The sequence below is a fragment of the Etheostoma cragini genome, chromosome 4 (assembly GCF_013103735.1).
Source record: "Etheostoma cragini isolate CJK2018 chromosome 4, CSU_Ecrag_1.0, whole genome shotgun sequence".
Lineage (NCBI taxonomy): Eukaryota > Metazoa > Chordata > Actinopteri > Perciformes > Percidae > Etheostoma > Etheostoma cragini.
Window position 1 is genome coordinate 19,086,368 of NC_048410.1, and position 19,994 is coordinate 19,106,361.

The following is a 19,994-nucleotide window of genomic DNA, read 5'->3' on the forward strand; positions in this document are numbered from 1 at the left end:
CACTTAAGTGTGACAAACATGCAAAGGAACAGGAAATGAGGAAGGGGGCAAACACTTTTTCACACCACTGTAAATACCTCTTGTTAGAACGTCACACCCACCTGCACTCATGTTTTCTCATGTTGTTTATTGATTGATTGATGACATTTGATTGGCAGCACAGTCAAACCGCACCGACCCTGTGTTTGAGACGCTGCGTGTTGGCGTGATCATGGCCAACAAGGAGCGTAAAAAAGGGTCAGAGGACAAGAAGAATGTGAGTGTACAGCTCACAGCTGTCTGTAAACGTGGAGTATTGCCAGTTTCTGCAATGGACCGTTGTAAATATGTAGATCTATTTCACTAGACTTTAATCTACTAGTAACCATGACTTGAGATCACCAGGTTGGTTTTTCTTTTAAAAAGATTTACTTTTTTACTGTTATAGTAAGTTGTTTAGTTAATTTGTCTTCTTCAAATTTCTTTTTGAATATGTTTTTAAATCTGATTCTTAAAGCACAATGTAGTTATTAAATGTGTTATAATTACAATATAAACGCAATATGTATTGTTTATCCTAAATTGTTTAGATAATGATGATGATGACAGAGGATGAGGAGTCCCAGCCCAAACAGGAGGATGAAGGAGGTGAAGGAGGTAAGTGTGCTGAACAGCTGTCATTATTGGGTGCTGTTTTTCCTCTGTGCCATCATTACGATATGCAGATCTTTGGTCCGACTTGTGCTCCCAGCAGAAATAACTTCAAATAATCTTTACAATACTGGTGACAAGATGTGAAGTTGAATAACTTGTTTGTCCCATTTATATTGTTGTTGTGTACCAGCAAACCTAGAAGGAGACAAAAGAGGAGACAAGGCTTCTGCTGATGACAAGGTCAGATAGTGTGATGATTATAACGATGACATCAATGAAAACCAACTTTGATGAATCACGTGATACTTTTTTTACTGGTGATGTTGAGTCAGCACTGTGCTTTAAATGTTTGTGCTCATCAGAGTAAAAAGCTTCAGTCAAGAAAGATCGGAGTGTTCAGTCAGTCTCACTACTATCTGGCTCTGTACCGCTTCAAAGCCGTGGAGAAAGATGATCTGGATGTTCAGTAAGCTCTCGCTGCACCTCGCCTATTCTCTCTGTGTGTCTCTGAATCTCTCTTTGACTTCTTTGTGCTTACTCTTTCTTCCTGACTGTCTATATTTTTTTGTGTCAATATTTAAATATGTAATATTTTCCCAAGTGCTGGTGACCGCATCACGGTGATAGATGACTCCAATGAGGAATGGTGGAGGGTGAGTCCCAGATTTTCAAAACCACACTGGGCAGCATGTCTGTTTTTTAAATTGAGCCATCTACAATATCTGAATTAGAAACTGGGGCTGAAACACATCACTACCAGAGCTTTCTCTCCGTCAGGGAAAGATCGGAGAGAGAACGGGCTTCATACCTGCCAACTACATCATCCGGGTGCGAGCAGGAGAGGGGGTCTTCAAAGTGACCCGCTCCTTCGTTGGCAACAGAGAGATGGGCCAAATTACTCTGAAGAAAGACCAGGTTAACACACTACTACTACACTCTACTGAATGTCTCACACACACACACACACACTCTCTTGCAGATGCATGATAATATAACCAAACCATACACCATAAAAAAAACAACAACAAAAAAACAAAATCCTACTCCTTATCTCTAAAGTGAACATACTAAAATGAAGACTTGAGAACTTTCTGTGGCTGTTAGAACAGTTGATCCTCATAGGTACAGCATACACATATTTTTTACACACAAATATAATGATGTAACGTCAACACCAACATGCTGTGTAAAGCACTGTCCACTGGGGGACCATATGCAGGCTGGGGGAACACATATTAACGTTTAAGAAATCTCAAAGTGAAATTTTCATACCATGGGACCTTGAAGAAATTCCTCAGTCTAAGTTTTTTGTTGTGTTTGTTGTGTGTGTCCTCAGATTGTAGTGAAGAAGGGTGAGGAGGTAAACGGCTACCTAAAGGTCAGTACAGGACGAAAGCTTGGCTTGTTCCCCACCAACCTCCTGCAGGAGATCTGAGGAGGACTGGCAGATGTCGCATTAAACCCTCGGCCATCTTCCGTCCCATCTTCATTACCTGCTGTGGAAGAGATGCTTGTTTATGGTGCAAAGCAACAAAAACACTTTTTTGCTTGAAACACACATTGGTAGGATCTTTTGTTCATCTGTAGACTCAGAAAGCCTGTGTGCAGAATATATTGGGATCCATTAACTCAGTGCGCAGAGGCATGTGTTAAATAGGCAGATAAATAACAGAAAAATAAAGGTTTGGTCTACAAACATGTTATGCAACTGTCAATGTGTCAAGAATGATTTTATTTGTAGGCATATTTTTTTATTTTGACTATCGCTAAAAGTTATTTTTAATATTGCAGGACTTGCTGTAGTTTTAGAAGCTCTTGTTTTAATTTCACATATTTTGAATTGCGTTGCCTCTGTGTAAAACTACAGAAAACACTGTGTATCACTGCAAGTGGGTTGGGGGTTGGGGACTTGGCAACTCTTTCTATAAACTTGCCTTGATCTTCTGTAAAAATGTGTTTGTGTATTTAGCTATTTTACATTAAGTCATTGAGCACTTTCCATAAAAAAAATATAGAGCCTCTTTTAGTAGTTCAATGTTTTTTTGTAAATTTCATAACATTTATGAGCTGCTGTTATTTCAACCAACAACATTAGACATACCACATTAAATGTAAAATGACATGACAGAAACTTTTAATTCATTGCACAGCAGTATGTTACTTATTTTGTAACATTGTGACACATTTCTTTTACTTGCTTCAACTTTTTTACTATTCTCTTATTCCCAGATTTTTTTATTACACTGTAGCTCTCATACACTTTTCTCAGGTCAGATATGATCAAACTTGCTGCAAACAAAACTTTGTGCGTGCGTGTGCGTGTGTGTGTGCAAAAAGTGTCATACTGAAGAGAAGAGGAGATTCTGTGTTGCATTTGTTAGCAATTAGTTATTAGAGTCATTTACAGTGAAGAATACTTTCATTTCCTCACGTCAAATAACAAAATGATAGATTCAAATGAGACAGAGGCAGTTCCAGAACCTCAAAAGGATGCAGAGCTATTTTCTGTAGCTATCCTGAGTGCAGTGTAATTATCCATTGGAAACACTGTGGGGATGGTTTGCCATGTAAAGGGCCAGCTCAGAGATCGGGTATGCAGGGAATGGCATCTGTGGGTCTGAAGAGACATTCCAACAGTACAGGCCTTTACAGGCCTGAATCACATGACAGACAGACAAGTAGGTAGGTTCACGTTTGTTTCTTTTTCCATAGATGTCTTTTTTTATCTTTACAATGAGTACGTCGAGATCGAAAAGTGGCAGATTGTATGCTACTGTGTTACAGCGGCATAAGCTGATCCCTGAGAGGTATGCCGCTCAGTAAAGTGGCATAAGCCAATCCCCTGGAGGCGTATGTTGCTCACTACAGCAACATGTGATAGTTGTGTGGAATGCCACTTGTGGTCCACCAGCACATAACATTTCCTAGCAACAGGATGAAGTGTTAGGCCACTGTCAGTGACAAACCTCGCTGATGTACTTACAGTTAATATTAGAGCTAGCTTGAGCTAACATGGCTATTGCTTGCCTCGTAGCTATAGCCAGTCTAATCAACAACTGAACTATAGAGCTAACTAAAGTTAACTAAATAAAAGGAATGTATACCCAGTCTTGGATAAAATACTTGAAAACAATACTTAGCCTCTTAGAATATTACTTGAGTAAAAGTCTTTAAACATCTGATATTTACTGTACTTAAGTATCAAATGTAATTTTCTTATAATACATGTACTGAAGTATTAGAAGTACAAGTAAAAAGAGCTTTGATTATGAACTTTGAAGGTGTGTAAAGTTATCTTCATCACCATGTCGTTGGGGTGGTCATCGTCTGTTGCCATGGCGTCATAGCCTGCACCAAGGGCTTCCATTATCAGTCGTTATGCTTCCTCCTCTTCCTTAGTTTTGGTCTATGTTTTCCTTGCAGTATCAACACTGGAACTAAACAGATGAATTAGCACAGCTTTAATGCATTTCTTCCACATCTACGTCAGATTTGCTGTGTTCACTCAGAAGGAATCGGTGCACATGGGTAGGCATGTTTAATGACATTTTGAACATATTTAGAGGCTAAAAACACATTTAAAATTTGCCCTTTTTGAGTCTGTTGGGTGCCAACTCTAGCAGGAGGAGAACGCGGTGTAGGCAGCACCAATTCTTTTCATTTTTCTCTCTACTGACAGCACTCCAAATTTACACACAGATCTATGTGTTGGAATAGATCAGAATTCTTTAAGTACAGTAGTGAAGTATTTGTACTTTGTTACATTACAACACTGTGTATACCTTTCTCTCATCTGTTAGGTTGCTGGGATAGAAGCAATGCTTTTGAAATGACACTAAAGTAATTTTATATATAATCCCCGATGTACTCTAAATTCATAGTACAGCTTGCCTTAGGTAACAGTCTGACTAACCCATAACAGAGATTTAGAGCAACTTTAGAGCAAACTAAAACTATAATAAAACCTTAATTTTGTCATGTTGAATAGTAAAAAACATTCCATCACATAAATCTCCACCTTGGGGAACATTAAAGTGCCATACGTTAGGCATAACAGTATTTATTACTCACCATAAATAAGCTATCGTTATTTTAAATGAGTAATGTTAAACGGTTTGTGGCATAAGCACAGTCTGTGGTCATAAGCCATAAGAACACAAGCGGCATACCACTTCAACGACCAGCACAGGCTGCTGTAGCGAGCGACATAACCGCTAGGGGATGTGCTTATGCCGCTGTAGTGGCTACTGGTTACATCTTGCCTTCTGATTGTTGTTATTACAATAAATCCTTTAATTCATATACTTTTGCTCTTTCATTATTCTCGATTAGATTTCCCCTTTTTTACTGTTCTGTTTGTGTCTCACTGGTTTCCTCTCCCTCTCCCTCTCCCTCACACTTTCTACAACCACGTTTGGATGCAGATGATGAGTTGCCTGGTCATGCCTCCTTCCTCCTCTGTTGTCTGTCAGAGGAAAAAAGGGAGCAGCGTGGCCGTGCAGGTAGTGCTGCCAGGCTTCAGCGGTCCTCTGATTGGACAACAGAGCACCCCTTCAGACACGGGTCACTTCCTTCTAGGAAACAGCCTCTGCTTCACGCCGCTCTGGACCGACAGACCTCGTTTGAAGATATCACAGCTGCCATGTTGTCATCCCCGACCCCTTGACCCTGCCACTCCAGACAGGCAGGATGGGAGAGGGGTGCCAAAATGTTTGTAGATTTGAGTTGCTGGATGAAGATTTTGTGTGTGTGTGCAAGTGTGTGTGCAAGTGTGTGTGTGCTAGGGCATGAAAGGGGTCGATGCATGATGCTGTGGCAATGAATCTGTTCAATTCAAGATCATTTTATAGAGGAGAACACATCAAGAGCCGAACTTTTATTTATATATTATATTTTTAGGGTCAAAATCAGACAAAGGACAGAAACAACATTGGGAAGTAAAAGGGGATCATTTAAATATCTAAATAATATGGTACCATGTTTATGGTTAAGTCTCATGGTCATCAGGAGCAAATTAAGTTTGTTCCATTGCCATGCAAACACACTGCAGATGATTTGAAAACCTTCTCTGATTCTGAGCACCACTTCATCTTCTCATCCATGTTGACTTAAAAGTTGAGCTTGTCAGCTTCATAATAAACCTTGGGCTAGCTTGATAGCAAATACAGTGCATGCACATTTCCATGGCAATGGCCATAACTAGAGCTTGAAGTTGAGATTGATTTATCTACTGCTGTTTCCAAGGTCACAAATAACCTCAGTTTTCACAATTTGAAAATTGTAGATGTCATTGAAGAAAAACAAGAAAGATGTCTATAAACTCTTCAAGTTGGGATCACTACAGTACATAGAAACTGTTTAGTACTGTACTGTTTAGGCAGCTAAAGATTTAACATAACTTCTTGGGAAAGACTTTCAACACATTTTGGAATCAGTAATATGTCAGGCCATGTAGGATATCAGAAAATGCATTTGTATCGTCAACAATGTTAATAAAATACATCCCCAAATGCAACAGGTGCACATTGTGTATTTCTTGTACTTTTAAAATCCCCAAGGTTCTATACAAAATAGTAAAATGTTTTTCTAAATTTAAATTAAGGATAAAAAAGGGAGAATTTCCACATAGAAACCAACACATATGGCAAGAAATACATTACACACTAAAGTACAATGAGTTGCACTGAGACATGTCTTGATTATTTCACCCAACAGAGGTCCCTGTTGCCCCGGATATAGAGCTTAAATTCTTCCTGAACCAACTTCACGCACCACAGAGACCCAGTGTGTGTTTACTGTGATAACAGTTGATCACAGGATCACAGGCTTGCAAGTGGAAATACATACTTTTAATGTTATGGTCATGTGGTTTTAAATAATTCATTTAGTTGTGAAGAAATAAATTTGGTCTCTAGCACTCATATTTGAACACATATTCCCACAGTGTTTAAGGGATTTTCTGCCCATATAATCAAATGCAGACACTTAATAGAGATAGTCATCAGTATCAAATGGTTTGTATTAAATGCAGTGATCAAATCACAGTTAAAATCCCCCTCTCCTCAATCTGTGATACTGAGTTGTTAGGTATCACACCGATGGTTGCTGTTTGAGGCACACAGCTTGTTACTTTCCATGCATAGCGGAGATCTTTCTGAATTTATGTTTTATAATTTGCAGCACATGTTCAAACAGCATTATACAGTGTTAAAAAGCAATACAACTTTGTAAGGTGTCAAACTGCACTTATGGATGTGCAGAAAGTGACGCATCCCTTTTTAAGAGTGCAGGCTCTGCATCATCTCATTGACCCACCATATTCAGAATCTCATTTAGCATCCAGTCGAAGTGAATATCCATCTTCCCCTCTGCCAGCCGCTAAGAAATGTAGCAACGTGTGAAGAAAAATAATAACATAAAACTATATTAGAGATCCTTTTTTGCCTAGCAGAGAAGGTATTGATTTTTGGAGAAATGTTTCAGAAAGTCTCTTCCACAGGCCACTTCTCACTGTCCTCAAAGCAACAAAACATGTTTCATACCTTTCACAAAGTTTTATTTTTAGAAATGTCTTTTTTTAACTCTCTTGCTCTTGTCTGTCTCTGTTGTTGTGACACACAGATGTGTTTAAGTGTGTGTGGAACAGCTTGAATGTGTATCTAATCCCATATTTCCTGACACAACCTCTGAAGCGTTAGATTAAATCCTTGACATGATTCTTTTAAAGAACTGTTGCAGAATAACACTTAATTCCATGAGTTTTTCATAGAGGCACCAAAATTCAATTATCTAATCTGAATCTATGCTTATTAATCTCCATTACTCATACAGTCAAACTCACTGCAATTGTGTGTGTTACAACACTGTCTTCTGTTTTGTTTTGTTTTTAAAGTTGAATTGTAATGAGGTATGGTGGGATATGCTCAGTGCAAGGCAGAGCTCACAGTTACGGACTAGACAGACAGGTAAAGAAATTGAAACAGTTTCCTGTCTGACACCATTAAACAATTGAAGGTGTTTATGTGCACCGCTGCCAAAATGACACAGCAGGGGAAGACAATGGCAATATATTGGCAGCCCGTTACCACAGTAGGCTGCACTGCATTTGTGTTAAGTGTGTGTGTGTGTGTGTGTGTGTTTGTGTGTGTGTGTTTGTGCGCGTATGTGCGTGTGTTTTCAGTCTGTTCATCCATCTGTGTTTGCAGAGGGAGACCAGGACAGAGAGACAGAAAGTGCTGGTGTATATGTGTGATTTCATGCTTGTGCAAGAATAAATTAAATATGGTGATGACACACACATAAAAAAGACAAGTTTACAGAGTGAGTCCCGAGGCCGAGAGAGAGAGAGGGAGAGAGTGTGAGGGAGGGATGGAGAAAAGGCTGGAGAGAAGACTGCAGGGTTCGAACCAATTAGGCCAGGAGAGGATCCCTCCACCTGCACTGCTAGGCCCCCGGGGGAGAGCCCCAGTGACAAGATGAGGGATCGTCATCATTACCATTATTTATTTGCTAAGCAGAGGACGACTCTAGGGCCAATCCTAATAAGATTTGCGAATTACAATGAGTGTCTTGTCTTTGGTGCACGGAGGATGCTTGAGGAGGAGGTTAATGTATGGATAAAAGCTAGCATTTGTTGACATCAGCAGCAAATATAATGTGCTAAAATAAATGCCTTTTAATCAATTATGCACACCTATTATAGGCTCCCAAACTATCATCAATAATATATGTGGTGTACCTGAAATGCCGTACTTGAGTTTTTCCCTTGAGCTTTAAGTTATAATGCAATATGCAACGAAGCATTAGAAAGCAAGAAAATGTGTGCACCAAATTGCAGAGTGCGCGCGCGCACACACACACTCACACACACACACACACACACACTCTTACACACTCTCACACTCACTCTCACTCTGAGGACACGGTTTGGGTCGAGGTAAGTGCAATAGGTCAAAGAAAATAGAAAATAATATCTGTTTTTTCTTTTACCATCAGAGGAAGATCTACCGACCAGTCACTGCTAAGCTAGCTAACTACTAAGCTTGACTTCAACGGCTTTATTAAGAAGACTTAGCTAATATTAACAGTCCATGGGACTGCAAGCCGAGCCACGAACCGCGTAACCAGTCCTGTTTATCCAAGGTAAACAGTAGTATTGTAACAGGGATGCAAACTGTTAGGAACATATGGTCATACTTTTATATGTGTAACGTTAGCCTAGTATAAAGGGAGATGCTGAAAATAGTTTTTCCTGCCACTGTCTGCCTTATACCAAACGTTAGCTAGCTAATGTTAGCTGTCACTGCATTCTGACATTCAGTGCATCCTACTTTTCGTAACGTTACTTGGTAATGAGAAATGCCTCTGTTTTCAGAGTGAAGGTAGAGTATTAAGATCCTTTAATGTTCCTTATCTTAGTTTTGTAAAACGTCAGGACGATACATCTTTATGTTACTCAAAAAAATTCAAAAAGTAGCTAGCTAGCTACAGTAGTATTATCAGCAAAATATTAGCTAGCTAGCTAGAATCATTAATTCATCTGTTTTGTTTCTTGAATTGTTTGGTCCATTGAACTTAAGACAACAGTAAAAAACGAAAACAATGTTTGTACGATTATACATTAGCAACATTACACTGTCTAAAAGTCCAAGTTGAGGCAATTAACATAAATAATCACATTTGAGAAGATGTAACCAGGGAAATTTTAGCATCTTTGATTAACAAAAAACTCAAACAATTAACGAATAAAAAATAGTTTTCCAACTAGTTAGTCGACTAATTGATGAATTGTTTGAGCTAGGCCCATACAATATATTAAATAATCAAATTATTTTCCACCCCCTCAGAGTGTCATATTATTATGTTATTGTGAAGAGAACTTTACTGTTATTGGTTTAAATTGAATTACAGTACTGTACTATTACCTACTTTATATATTGTTGGGCAGTTTAAGCTGGAACCGTAGGCTACATGTTATTTTAAAAACTTATTGTATGCTTTGGATTAACATTTTGACCTGATGTAGGTAGTATAATGTAGCAACTCTGTTACATTTTTACTGTACATATACTCTACTGGAGTAAAAAGTACAATATTTCCTTTGAAAATGCAGTTGAGTTGAAGTACAGTATAAATGAATGTTAATTGGAAAGTTGTACATCAGTACAGTTCTCGAGTAAATGTACTTGCAATACTGTAAGTTACTTAATACCACTGTGTTTTTTGCCTTGTAGATTTTTTTCACTGAACATGGACAAGCCAATGCCACACATGAGCAACCTGGTTACTGATGCTGAGCTTTAAGAGGAACCTTAATTGCAACAAAGGGCACTAATGACATTAACCTAAGATGGTTCCGAACCCTCTGTCTTCTCCTATTTTGATGGTGAGCAAAGCTTTATTTTTTCAAAATGCAAATAAACAAAAGCCACATTACATGAGATTATAAAATGACACCTTTTAGTCTGTTGGAACACAGTTGTCAGCAATAATCATCAGATTATTTGTGTGTGTGAGTGTGAGCGTGAGTGTGAGAGTGAGAGCGCGTGTGTGTGCACGTGCGTGCAAATGTGTGTCTGTGTATCGTGGCCGCCTGTGATTCAGGTGTTGTGGAAGAGTGACTATAGTTAGTCCATAACTCATGATGCTCTCCTTTCAGAAGACGCCTTAGGGCCTGCATTACTCCCAGTGAGACTCAATCACAGCCTACGCTAAATCGATAATCCTGGAGATAGTTGGTGGGAGGAAGAGAGAGAAAAGATGGAGAGAAAGTGGCTGGGGGAGAGAGAGAAGAAGAAGAGGAGGAGGAGAGGGAGAGAGGCCAGGATAGGAAAATGAAAGATGAGGACTGGTTTTCCCACAAACTCCCAGAGGCCCCTTCGCTGACTGTGTTTTTATCTGAGGATAAGAGGACATAGTTAAGGTGATAGGAGAGAAAAAGTAAAAGAAGAAAGAGGAAGATTAGAATTAATTAAACTAAAATCTCAGAAAGCAAGCAGAGATACACTAAAACAACAATTTTCATTGTACTGCATACAATGACAATAAAGATCTATACATTATACATCTATCTATCTTATTTTATACACTTTTGACTCAGCTTGCTAAGAAATGCAGTCATGGTAGAGCTGGTTCTGTGGCTTTAGGTTTTTCTGATGTTACCCAAACTGGAGGAAATAATGCATTCATCACAGTGCCAGAATACATTATTGTTTTTAGACTTTTTCACACTTTTCATTTTTTGACAATACAAATCTTTAGATTACCACTAGCCACCCTGTTCTTTAAAGACTTTACTGCCTGACCCTATGGCTTACTCACACTCAGGAATGTGTGGTCAGGTCAGTCGTTTTTGGTATTGTAAAAGGAATGATAGCAGTCTACTTGCTTTTAGTATTTTTTGTAAAAACACAGAAGAGAGGATGGCAAGTAGGGGAAGCAGAGGGGATACAACTTTGGTGAGATTGGATCATTGGCTGGTGGGAGCTAGGACACTGTACCTATAAGGAAGTCTTTGGGCACAACAGGGCACAGCCACAGGTTGGCGCATTGAGGGGCAGCAGAAAATCTCCCATCTGTCTTTTTCTTTTTCTTGCTTTGTTCATCTCTCTCTCCATCATCCCTGCACTCTGTCTCTTCACCGTTGCTCAGTTACTTTTACTCACTCACACCCTCTGACTCTCATTTTTGACCCTTCTGGTCTCTTCAGCCCTCCCTCCTTTTTTTTCTCCTTCCTTCTCTCTTTTCTTTCTTTCTGAGGCATTGCAGCGTATGCCCCCCCGCCCGCCCCCCGCGCTCTTTTTTTTTCTCTCTCTTTCCACGACTTGCTGTTGTTTTGAGTGATGTGCGGCTGATGGCGAATGCTGGGCGATGACAGATGGATGTGACAAGCAGATGGTTTTGCTTGTCGTCTTTAATCACACAAATTCAGTCGGCCATGAAGCCGGAGCTCTGTCTTGTCAAAGAAACACAAAGTGGAGACAAATTTATCCAGCAAGCCATAGATTTTGATATAGAACATGTGTAGGCGTTTGGGAAGAGAAGGGTCTAAACGTAAATATGGGTCTTTGTGTTGAGGTCGACCCTGATATTGTTTTGATGAGTGTTGACTGCTGTTTGGTTGAACTTTTAACTTGACAGCTGGATAAAGAATTGCTTTTGTCATTGTAATACTGGAATTGCTTGACATTATTTTTGCTGAGTGCATTTTTAATACAAATGCAGTATTATGCTAATATGTTTGGTAGGACACACACAAGCTGGTGCAACAACACAAATTGTACTATATAGGGTGAGATCTGTAGCTAAAAACTAAAAAACAAATCAATAAATCAGATATTAGATTTTCCATTACACTCCCTCATTCCCACCCATAAGGATAGGGTCGGGTAATAGGGGTAAACTCACATACTTTTACGTCATGATGGCAAACAAATGCATATCGTGATGTTATTTTCAGGAAATTCAACCCAGAAACTTTCTGTAAAATATAAAAAGAAGATGAGAATTATTTCTTTTTCTCAGCAATCCAGTGATTTAAAATACCCCAAAAATCGAGGTGCCTTTTTACACTACAAAATCCTGTAAAACCAGTCTTGCCATAAAGCAATCTAGTTTGCAGCGGTTCGCCCAACGGTGTAAAATTATATGAAAAGATATTGAAAGAATGAAATCCTTTTTATAAATTGTCAACATTGTTGCAAATACAATACCTGAGCTTCAATACTGAACCAAAATGGAGACTGGAAGTTCTGAAAAAAAAAAACAGCGTTGTGAAGCTCACAATGGTCACTAAAACTACTCATGCAGATTCATCCCTCTCGTGTATGTAAACATGAGTAAAGAGAATTTTAGTAACTACTTTTAATATTATGCAGTCCAGTACAATACCACCACCAGTTATAGCTTTAAAAATAACAGATAAACAACACCTCTCTAACACACTGGGACCCAAAAAAGAATTTCATGACAAACAAACATGGCAGCTTGAAAGGATTGCATTACAAGTTTACCTGATAAACACATTAGTCAGTTTACAGTCTATGTAACAACGCAGAGATTGTCTTATGTACTGTATCTAACACCATCTTCTTAATCCATTGAGTACATTCAATGCTGAATGTCCCCTGCCTCGGTGTTTGATCGGGTTTGATTTAGTGCAGAAGAGACCTTCTCAAAGGATGCTTTTTGTACCAAGATATTGAAAAATCCTATAAAATATGTTTTTTATAATACCTCCATTCTCACTTTTGAATCTTTTATGCACCTTGTATCCTGAGTAACTTTAGGACACTGCCTGCATTTCTTTCTTTTTTTCTTTCTTTCTTTCTTTCTTTTCTTTCTTTCTTTCTTTCTTTCTTTCTTTCTTTCTTTCTTTCTTTCTTTCTATCTTTCTATTGGGAATATATGAGGGACTAGAAAATTCTCTCAGTCTAACTGGAGCAAGGACAGATGTCAAGATTTTAACATGTCCATTTATGGAAAACTGAGACATACATTTTAAGCAAGACTTATTACCTGAAGCCAGGTAACAAGTCTTACTTAAAATGTGTGTCTAACTAGTGGCGTTCAAAATTAGCACCCTTTACCAGCCAAAAGCTGGTAAAATATGCGAGTGTCTGGGAGATTTGCTTCAATCACCAGCCAAAATAATAAAGGTAATCTATGGAGTGACTGGTCAAATTTGAAAATTCATTAGCCAATTGGCTGGTGGACGAAAAGTTCATTTCGGACCCTTCTAACTACAAACCAGGACTTGAAACTATAGCTGCTTTTCTGTGGATGTGTGATTGTTTGGGTCCCCAGAACAGTTTGTAAGGACCTAGAAGGTTCCTTTAACCCATATTTGTCAGCGTTTGTACCGTGTTCTCAGACCCGTGAAGATAAGGCTAATTTTAGATCGCTGACAAAGCAACAAGACAGGCTGCTTGTGGTCACAAGGGTAAACACACTCTGCAGACTGCAATTTAATGTGCCGGCCCGTTTCAACTAAAACACTTAAAAAATAAAAAATAAACTCAGAAAATAAAGTTTTATTTCTCTCATTGACCACACTGCTGTCTCTTTCTTTCTTTCTCTCTCTCTCTCTCTCTCTCTCTTGCTCTTGCTCTTCAAACCCGCGTGCAGCAGGTAGTTAAGTGTGTGAAGCCGACAGCAAAGAATAACTTTAATGTTATTAAACCATAAGAAATGTTCCCTATTGTCCTAAAATGGTCATAAATCAAGTAGCCTACTTCATTGTTTATCGTTGCAGAGGTATGAAGGAAAGGCAGAGGAGGAGAATGAAACGAAAAGAGCGTCAGTCTCCACAAAATCATCTGTTGAGTGTTTGATGGTTATTTATTTGTACTTTAGAATGCTGCTGTGAAACAATCAGAGAATATTTTTATTTATCTTATGATTTTTTAACAAAGAATCTGATTTACGATTTAAAAGTTTTAACTTTAATTTGTTTTGACTCACACACAAACACACACACATACACATTGGGCAGCTTCCTGAAAAACAAAATTATATAATTATGCTATATGATCAACAACTAAACAGATGTAAGTGAGATAAAGATGTTTTCACTCATACAGATAATTCACTTCTCGTTCCTTAACACTGACTCGGGTGCTGATTGATCTCTTTCTCTATTGATTGGCCTTCAAACCAAAGTTTAAACAAACACACACACACACACACACACACACACACACACACACACACACACACACACACACACAATATGAGAGGCATAATTATTACCTAAACAATCAACTCAGCCAAATAAGCTGGCAATTGTCAGAAAAGGTGTAATGATACTCACACACACAAGCCACAACACACAGAAACATATCACACGCTATCTTCACTCGTTTTTCACACGGATTTCTCCACTGATGTGGAGATTAGTCGACCTTAGTCTATCATATCCCTCCATCTCTCACCGCTTCTTCTGCTCTCCTCTATCCCTCCATCTACCCAGCTATTTGCCACAGTGTCATGACTACCACTGCTCTCAATCTCTCAAGGTTAGGCTGGCAAGGTCAAATTGACTTTAGATTAATTAACTGTCAATTAAGGGAGTAATTGTTTCATAATGTGGTGTGCCCCCGAGACAAGGTGTGTGTGAGTGGGGCCAGCACTGTCAGAGCTGGTTTAAGCTGATAACGTTGTGAGTGAAGCCTCTCAGAGAGGGAGGGAAGGGGAATACAGGTGTGTGTGTGTGAGAGAGAGAGAGAGAGAGAGAGAGAGAGAAAAGAGACCATTTGTGAGGTTTGTGAGAGAGAAAGATAGAGACCTTAAATGAGAGAAACAAGTGATACATCCTCCATTATCCCATAACAGCGGTGCCTCCAGACGCCAACTTATCCTCCCCTGCTACCACGGTGCATCAGGTCACCCTGAGGTGGCTGCATATACATGCAAACAAACACCAACACACACTTGCAGATGTACACAATCTTTTTCATTCTTCATTCTTCAGCGCATACAGAGGCGGATAAACAGATGAATCCACCACCACAGTCAAAGGAGAGAAGAGCTCAGAGAGGGAGAGGAGTGATGAAATTAAAATGAGAAATTGAGGAGGGAAAACAAAACTGAAAAGGAAGCACACATGAATAAAAGAGAGAGGGGGAGAGGCCGTGCAGTGAACACTGATGAAATGGTGATTGCCGCTTTCTTGGTAATTGTTGGCCTGCAGGGGTGTCAGAGAATGACATGTTCAGCTAAGCTCTTCCCTCTGCATTTGTTTCCTCTCTTCCTAATATCGAGGTTCACCTTTCAGCCAATTGCAGATGTTCCACCATACTGTAGAGGAAGTACGCAATAATTTGTTGATTGTCTAAAATAGCAAACTTTGGGAATAACAGATATTCAGGTCTTTGAAGGGTAAATAAGAACTGAAAAAAGGGATGACCAACATCCACCAACATGATGCCACGCCCCCCTACCCTTACAGACATTGACGGGCCTGGGCCCGCCCACATTGACAGCTGGCATGCCCAATCAGAAATTCAAAGATAATTGTGGTGGTGTGCAAAGCACCGCAACAACTGGAAACGTTGTACATACTCCGTCTGATATTTCATCACTAAATTCCTTTCTGAGACTTATTTATGCGAGAAATCAACAATTTAGAGCTCAAACAATTAAATTGCAAATTTGGTCTAGGTATGTTGGATTTGAGTAGCTCCACAATCTGACGTGACAGCCGGACGGTGCCTACTGGGGTCGCTGGCTTGCCAGTTGGTTTGAGCAAAGCTACAGACATGAGTGTGGTATCAATCTTGTCATCTAGATCTATGGAAAAAAATAAGCATATTTCCAAAAATGTCAAAACGGTTCTTTTAATCTGTCCCTATTAGAGTTTTACACAACTGCCTAACTGTACATAGCACAGGAAAATAACCATTGAAAACTAATCTATTTCAATTACAGGGTTTACTGTATCAGAGAACTAGTAATTGATTTCAAAGACAAGACTCTCTCAGTAATCAACGCCTTCGGACAGTGTCTGTACATTGTTTTCTATTAGTTTTTTTAATTGTTTTCCTTTGTCGCTGTATTTTGCATTTTCTCAGAACTATCGAGTCACAAGAGTGGTTACAGCTGTCTATTGATCGAAAAGCTCCTCTGTTTGTCTGTTCTGAAGTCTAACATACCGCTGGTTGTATTCATTTGAGGCACTTTAAACAACTGAGATGCTGCAGTCTAGCGCCCGACCGATATATTGACGCATTTCCCAATCTGTCTAAATAGGCTTTTATAATAGCCAATAAAAAAAAAATCATTATGGTTTATAATGACAAAGAAATTATTCTGATAAATGAATATTTTAAAAATAAAAACGGACTGTCAGCCATGTTATGAGCGCTGGCGTTGCATAGATTGTCCACCAGAGGACACTCTACAACATCCTTGTTGGCAACGCTGATTTTTTGTTTTGTTTGTTAATATGTTTTTGTTCAAAGGACTTTAAGTTTCATATCTTAAGTTTGTATTTTCATACATTTTATTTATCAGGACTTTAATATATTTTGATGTTCCTCTGTTCTGTTGTGACAATAAAACAAATTTTGATCATATTATTTTAGTGACAACTCATAAATAACTACAAATAACTAATGCTAGGGAAATCTGTTTATGTTTTGTAAGACGTTTCAGGATTTAAAAAAAATATATATATCAGCCGATGTATCAGCATGATTTTTAAATAACCAAATATTCCCATCGGTCTCAGTCTTAAAATCCTTTATCGGTCTGACTCTACTGGAGTCTTAATGGAGCCACTGGAAACTGACAGAAGCAAGCGTGTGTTAGGATGAATGGATAGATGGATGGATGAATGGATAGATGATAGACAAACGGATGAATGATGGGAAGATAAATGGATGGGTAGATGATTTGCTGGATGGGTGCACAAATGGATGTGTTGATGCACCGATTATCTGAAAGATGGAGGAGAGGCAGAAGAATAGTGCAATGGACAGGGTAGATTGTCATCAGATGAGCTGATGAATAAATGGTAGATAGGTAGATTGCCAAGGAGAGATTTATAGGTTTATTCCTCAGTGGGCCACCTGCATCCTCAACGTTTAGAAGAGGGTGGAGAGCAGACACTCATCTGTAATAGGGCTAATGGAGCTGAAAATAAACTCACAAACAACTCTATTTCTGTATCCCCCTTTACCCTCTCACTCTCTCAGTACAAACATTTCCCATGTACCCGGCACTCCATTTATTTGTTTTGAGAGACTGCACATATGCTCCAAAGTTTAAACAGGTTCAAACAATGGGAAGAAATAAAAGAAATAGAGCATGCTCTGCAAAAAATAACAGTCCCTAAAGTAGTACGCCCATTCCTTTCCAATTCATCATACTCTCAGGATTTAGTTTTCTAGATAGCATGACTTTATCGCTGGTGAAATGTTATAGCACTTCTTACAGTATTCTATGTAATCAAAGCAGTAAAAAATCCTTCTGTTTCCATGAGTCCAAGATGAAATCCTAAAATGTATTGCGTCCTCCTGCTAAAAATCCTGATTTGATTATCAAAATAGTTGGCATCATTTCAGCTTGTTTTTTCTTTGTAATCAATGCCTCCATCTTGTAGTTTTTTTTGATGTTTTGATATTCTTCTCAGTCGTAAATATAAGTTTCAGGGAAAACTGATGCTGATACTGCCCGGTGCTACTTGTTGTATTCAGTCATACATCAGTTTTTCTGTTTGTGTGGGTGTGTTTTTGGCTGCAGGTGTTGCTATTCAAACGGTGAACTGTATCCATGTAGAATGTGCTTATATATTTCATATGCTTCTGCACTACTATAAACACATAAACACAAAAGGCTGTGTTTGTGAACAGCATGTTATCAGTTTTCTGTTATATTAAGTTCAACAGTGACTACCAGTTACCAGCGTGACACATTACTTATCCTCTTTCATCTCATCCTCCTCTCCTCTCCTCTCTGTTTCAGGGTCTCATTTTGCTGTCCTCTCTCAGCAGATGGGCCAGACACACACTAGTGGCTCTTTGTGTAAAGTAACTAGTAGTAGTGAGGCCGTTTGGTTTGACTGGTGTGTGTATGTATGTGTGTGTTAGCAATTATTTTCCTCTTGATTTTTCTCTTTCTGTGTCATGTGATTGTGTACATGTTAGTGTGTGTGTGCGTGTACAGTATGTGTTGACAGGTGGCAGTGGAGGTGGTAATGCCACCAGCTCCACCACACTCAGAATACATTTCCATGTCTCCCACCCGCCATCTCATTTAATAGTCATCCTGGTGGCTTCTGTGTTCAAATCCACTTATGCTAATGTATTTTGGAGTATCAGGCTGCTTGTTCTTTTAACATTTTATATTAGCTCTATTGATCATGAAGTCGCTACAAATAACGAGTGTGCAGATAACTGTTATCTATTGGCAGGAAATGCAGGACTTACACATGGGCGGAAAAAAAGTGAAGAGCCTGCAGAATGGGAGAGAGGAATAAAAAAAGAGAAATCAATAGAGCGTAAGCAGTTTTCGTCCTCTTGAGAAAAGTTCTGGATAACGTCAATGAAACCTTCTTGCAAAATTTCATTCAAACCAGTGAAAAGTTGGAACAGCTGAGAATCAGTTAACATTCCTGGTCCCGTTGTAAAATGCCCCTTTTTTGCATTTAGCAATGGTATTGGTGAGACACGGACCAGTAGTCCAGTTTTTGTTTGTGCTGAATACTTATTCAGTTTCCCTTTCTGCAGTTGTTTCTAGACTTTCTTACTTTTTTTTTTACGAAGCCTCTGTTTAATTTAAATCGTTGCATTCATGAACCTTATCTCTTGTACTTTTTACAAAACTTTGAATATCTGTTTCTAATATTTTAAGAAAAAGAAGAGTGACAGGAAACGATTGATTATTCTTTCAAGTCCTTGTCTTCAGGTAAATCACTTGTATTGTTGAATAATAGAATGTTGCCGTTGATCAACAAAAACCCTTTAGAGAATATACATGGCCTCTACAGACAGATCAAATGTCAAATCAAGCCTGAGGGAATCCGATTTATGGCCACTTGTAATTTTGATTCTACAAATGAATATTTGGACTTTGGGAGCATATATTATCAACGTTTAGGGTGTTTCTTCTGGTTAAATATACGTATGCGGCCGCAATAGCTATATATTTAACTAGATTTCTTTAGAAAAGTTTTTAGCTGCAGAAGTTGTTGGGCTTTAGGGACAGCAATTCTCTCCCAGACCACCTGAGGGCTCCACAAACCACTGACTCCTGACTCAAAAACCTTTCTTTTAAAGAAAGCATTCTCGTTAACCAGTTTTAAATCTTGTTTTACTCTGTAGCACTTTGGTATTGCTTTTTACAAAGAAAAGTGCTTTACAAATGAAATCTATTTTCATTATTATTATTATTACTATTATTATTATTTATATTATAATCCCAGTAAGCCTTTTGGCCTGTTTGTCTTACACTCAAACAGACCGAAGAAATGATGGGTAAATTGGTTAGATGGGTTGTCATCCAATCAACTTTGGCACAGACATTCATGGTCCTCAGTGGATAACTCCTGGTGCCTTTGATGATCTGTGAGTTGTAACTTCAACTTCGCTAAGACAAGATACCTCTAAAAATGAAGAACCAAAGACTTGTCAGCCTCAGCTGTAGTCCGAGGTTAATGTTTACCAGTGAAGGCCAAGTTACTTCCAAAATGTAATACATTATAAATGAATAATTACTGTCATTTAAGAGTAATTAAATATACAGTATTATATCATACAGTACTGAATTGTAATACAGTGGTGTGAAAAAAGTGTTTGCCCCCTTCCTCATTTCCTGTTCCTTTGCATGTTTGTCACACTTAAGTGTTTCAGAACATCAAACCA

At 38.7% G+C, this 19,994-nt stretch overlaps 1 protein-coding gene and 1 long non-coding RNA gene across 3 annotated transcripts in view; both read left to right on the forward strand.

Annotated features, from left to right (window-relative positions):
- Positions 1-2,331, forward strand: part of LOC117943616 (SH3 and cysteine-rich domain-containing protein 3-like) — a 13,743-nt gene extending 11,412 nt beyond the window's left edge. For both annotated transcript variants that reach the window (XM_034869844.1, XM_034869843.1), the window contains 7 exons: positions 159-256; positions 570-636; positions 824-873; positions 996-1,099; positions 1,235-1,286; positions 1,411-1,548; positions 1,970-2,331. In XM_034869844.1, the coding sequence (XP_034725735.1) occupies positions 159-256; positions 570-636; positions 824-873; positions 996-1,099; positions 1,235-1,286; positions 1,411-1,548; positions 1,970-2,068 (608 nt within the window). In that variant the 3' untranslated portion in view covers positions 2,069-2,331. The remainder of the gene's footprint in view (positions 1-158; positions 257-569; positions 637-823; positions 874-995; positions 1,100-1,234; positions 1,287-1,410; positions 1,549-1,969) is intronic.
- Positions 2,332-8,643: 6,312 nt separating this feature from the next.
- Positions 8,644-19,994, forward strand: part of LOC117944066 — a 30,051-nt gene continuing 18,700 nt past the window's right edge. Inside the window, exons 1-2 of the long non-coding RNA XR_004656489.1 lie at positions 8,644-8,775; positions 9,867-10,018. This is a non-coding gene — a long non-coding RNA (uncharacterized LOC117944066). The remainder of the gene's footprint in view (positions 8,776-9,866; positions 10,019-19,994) is intronic.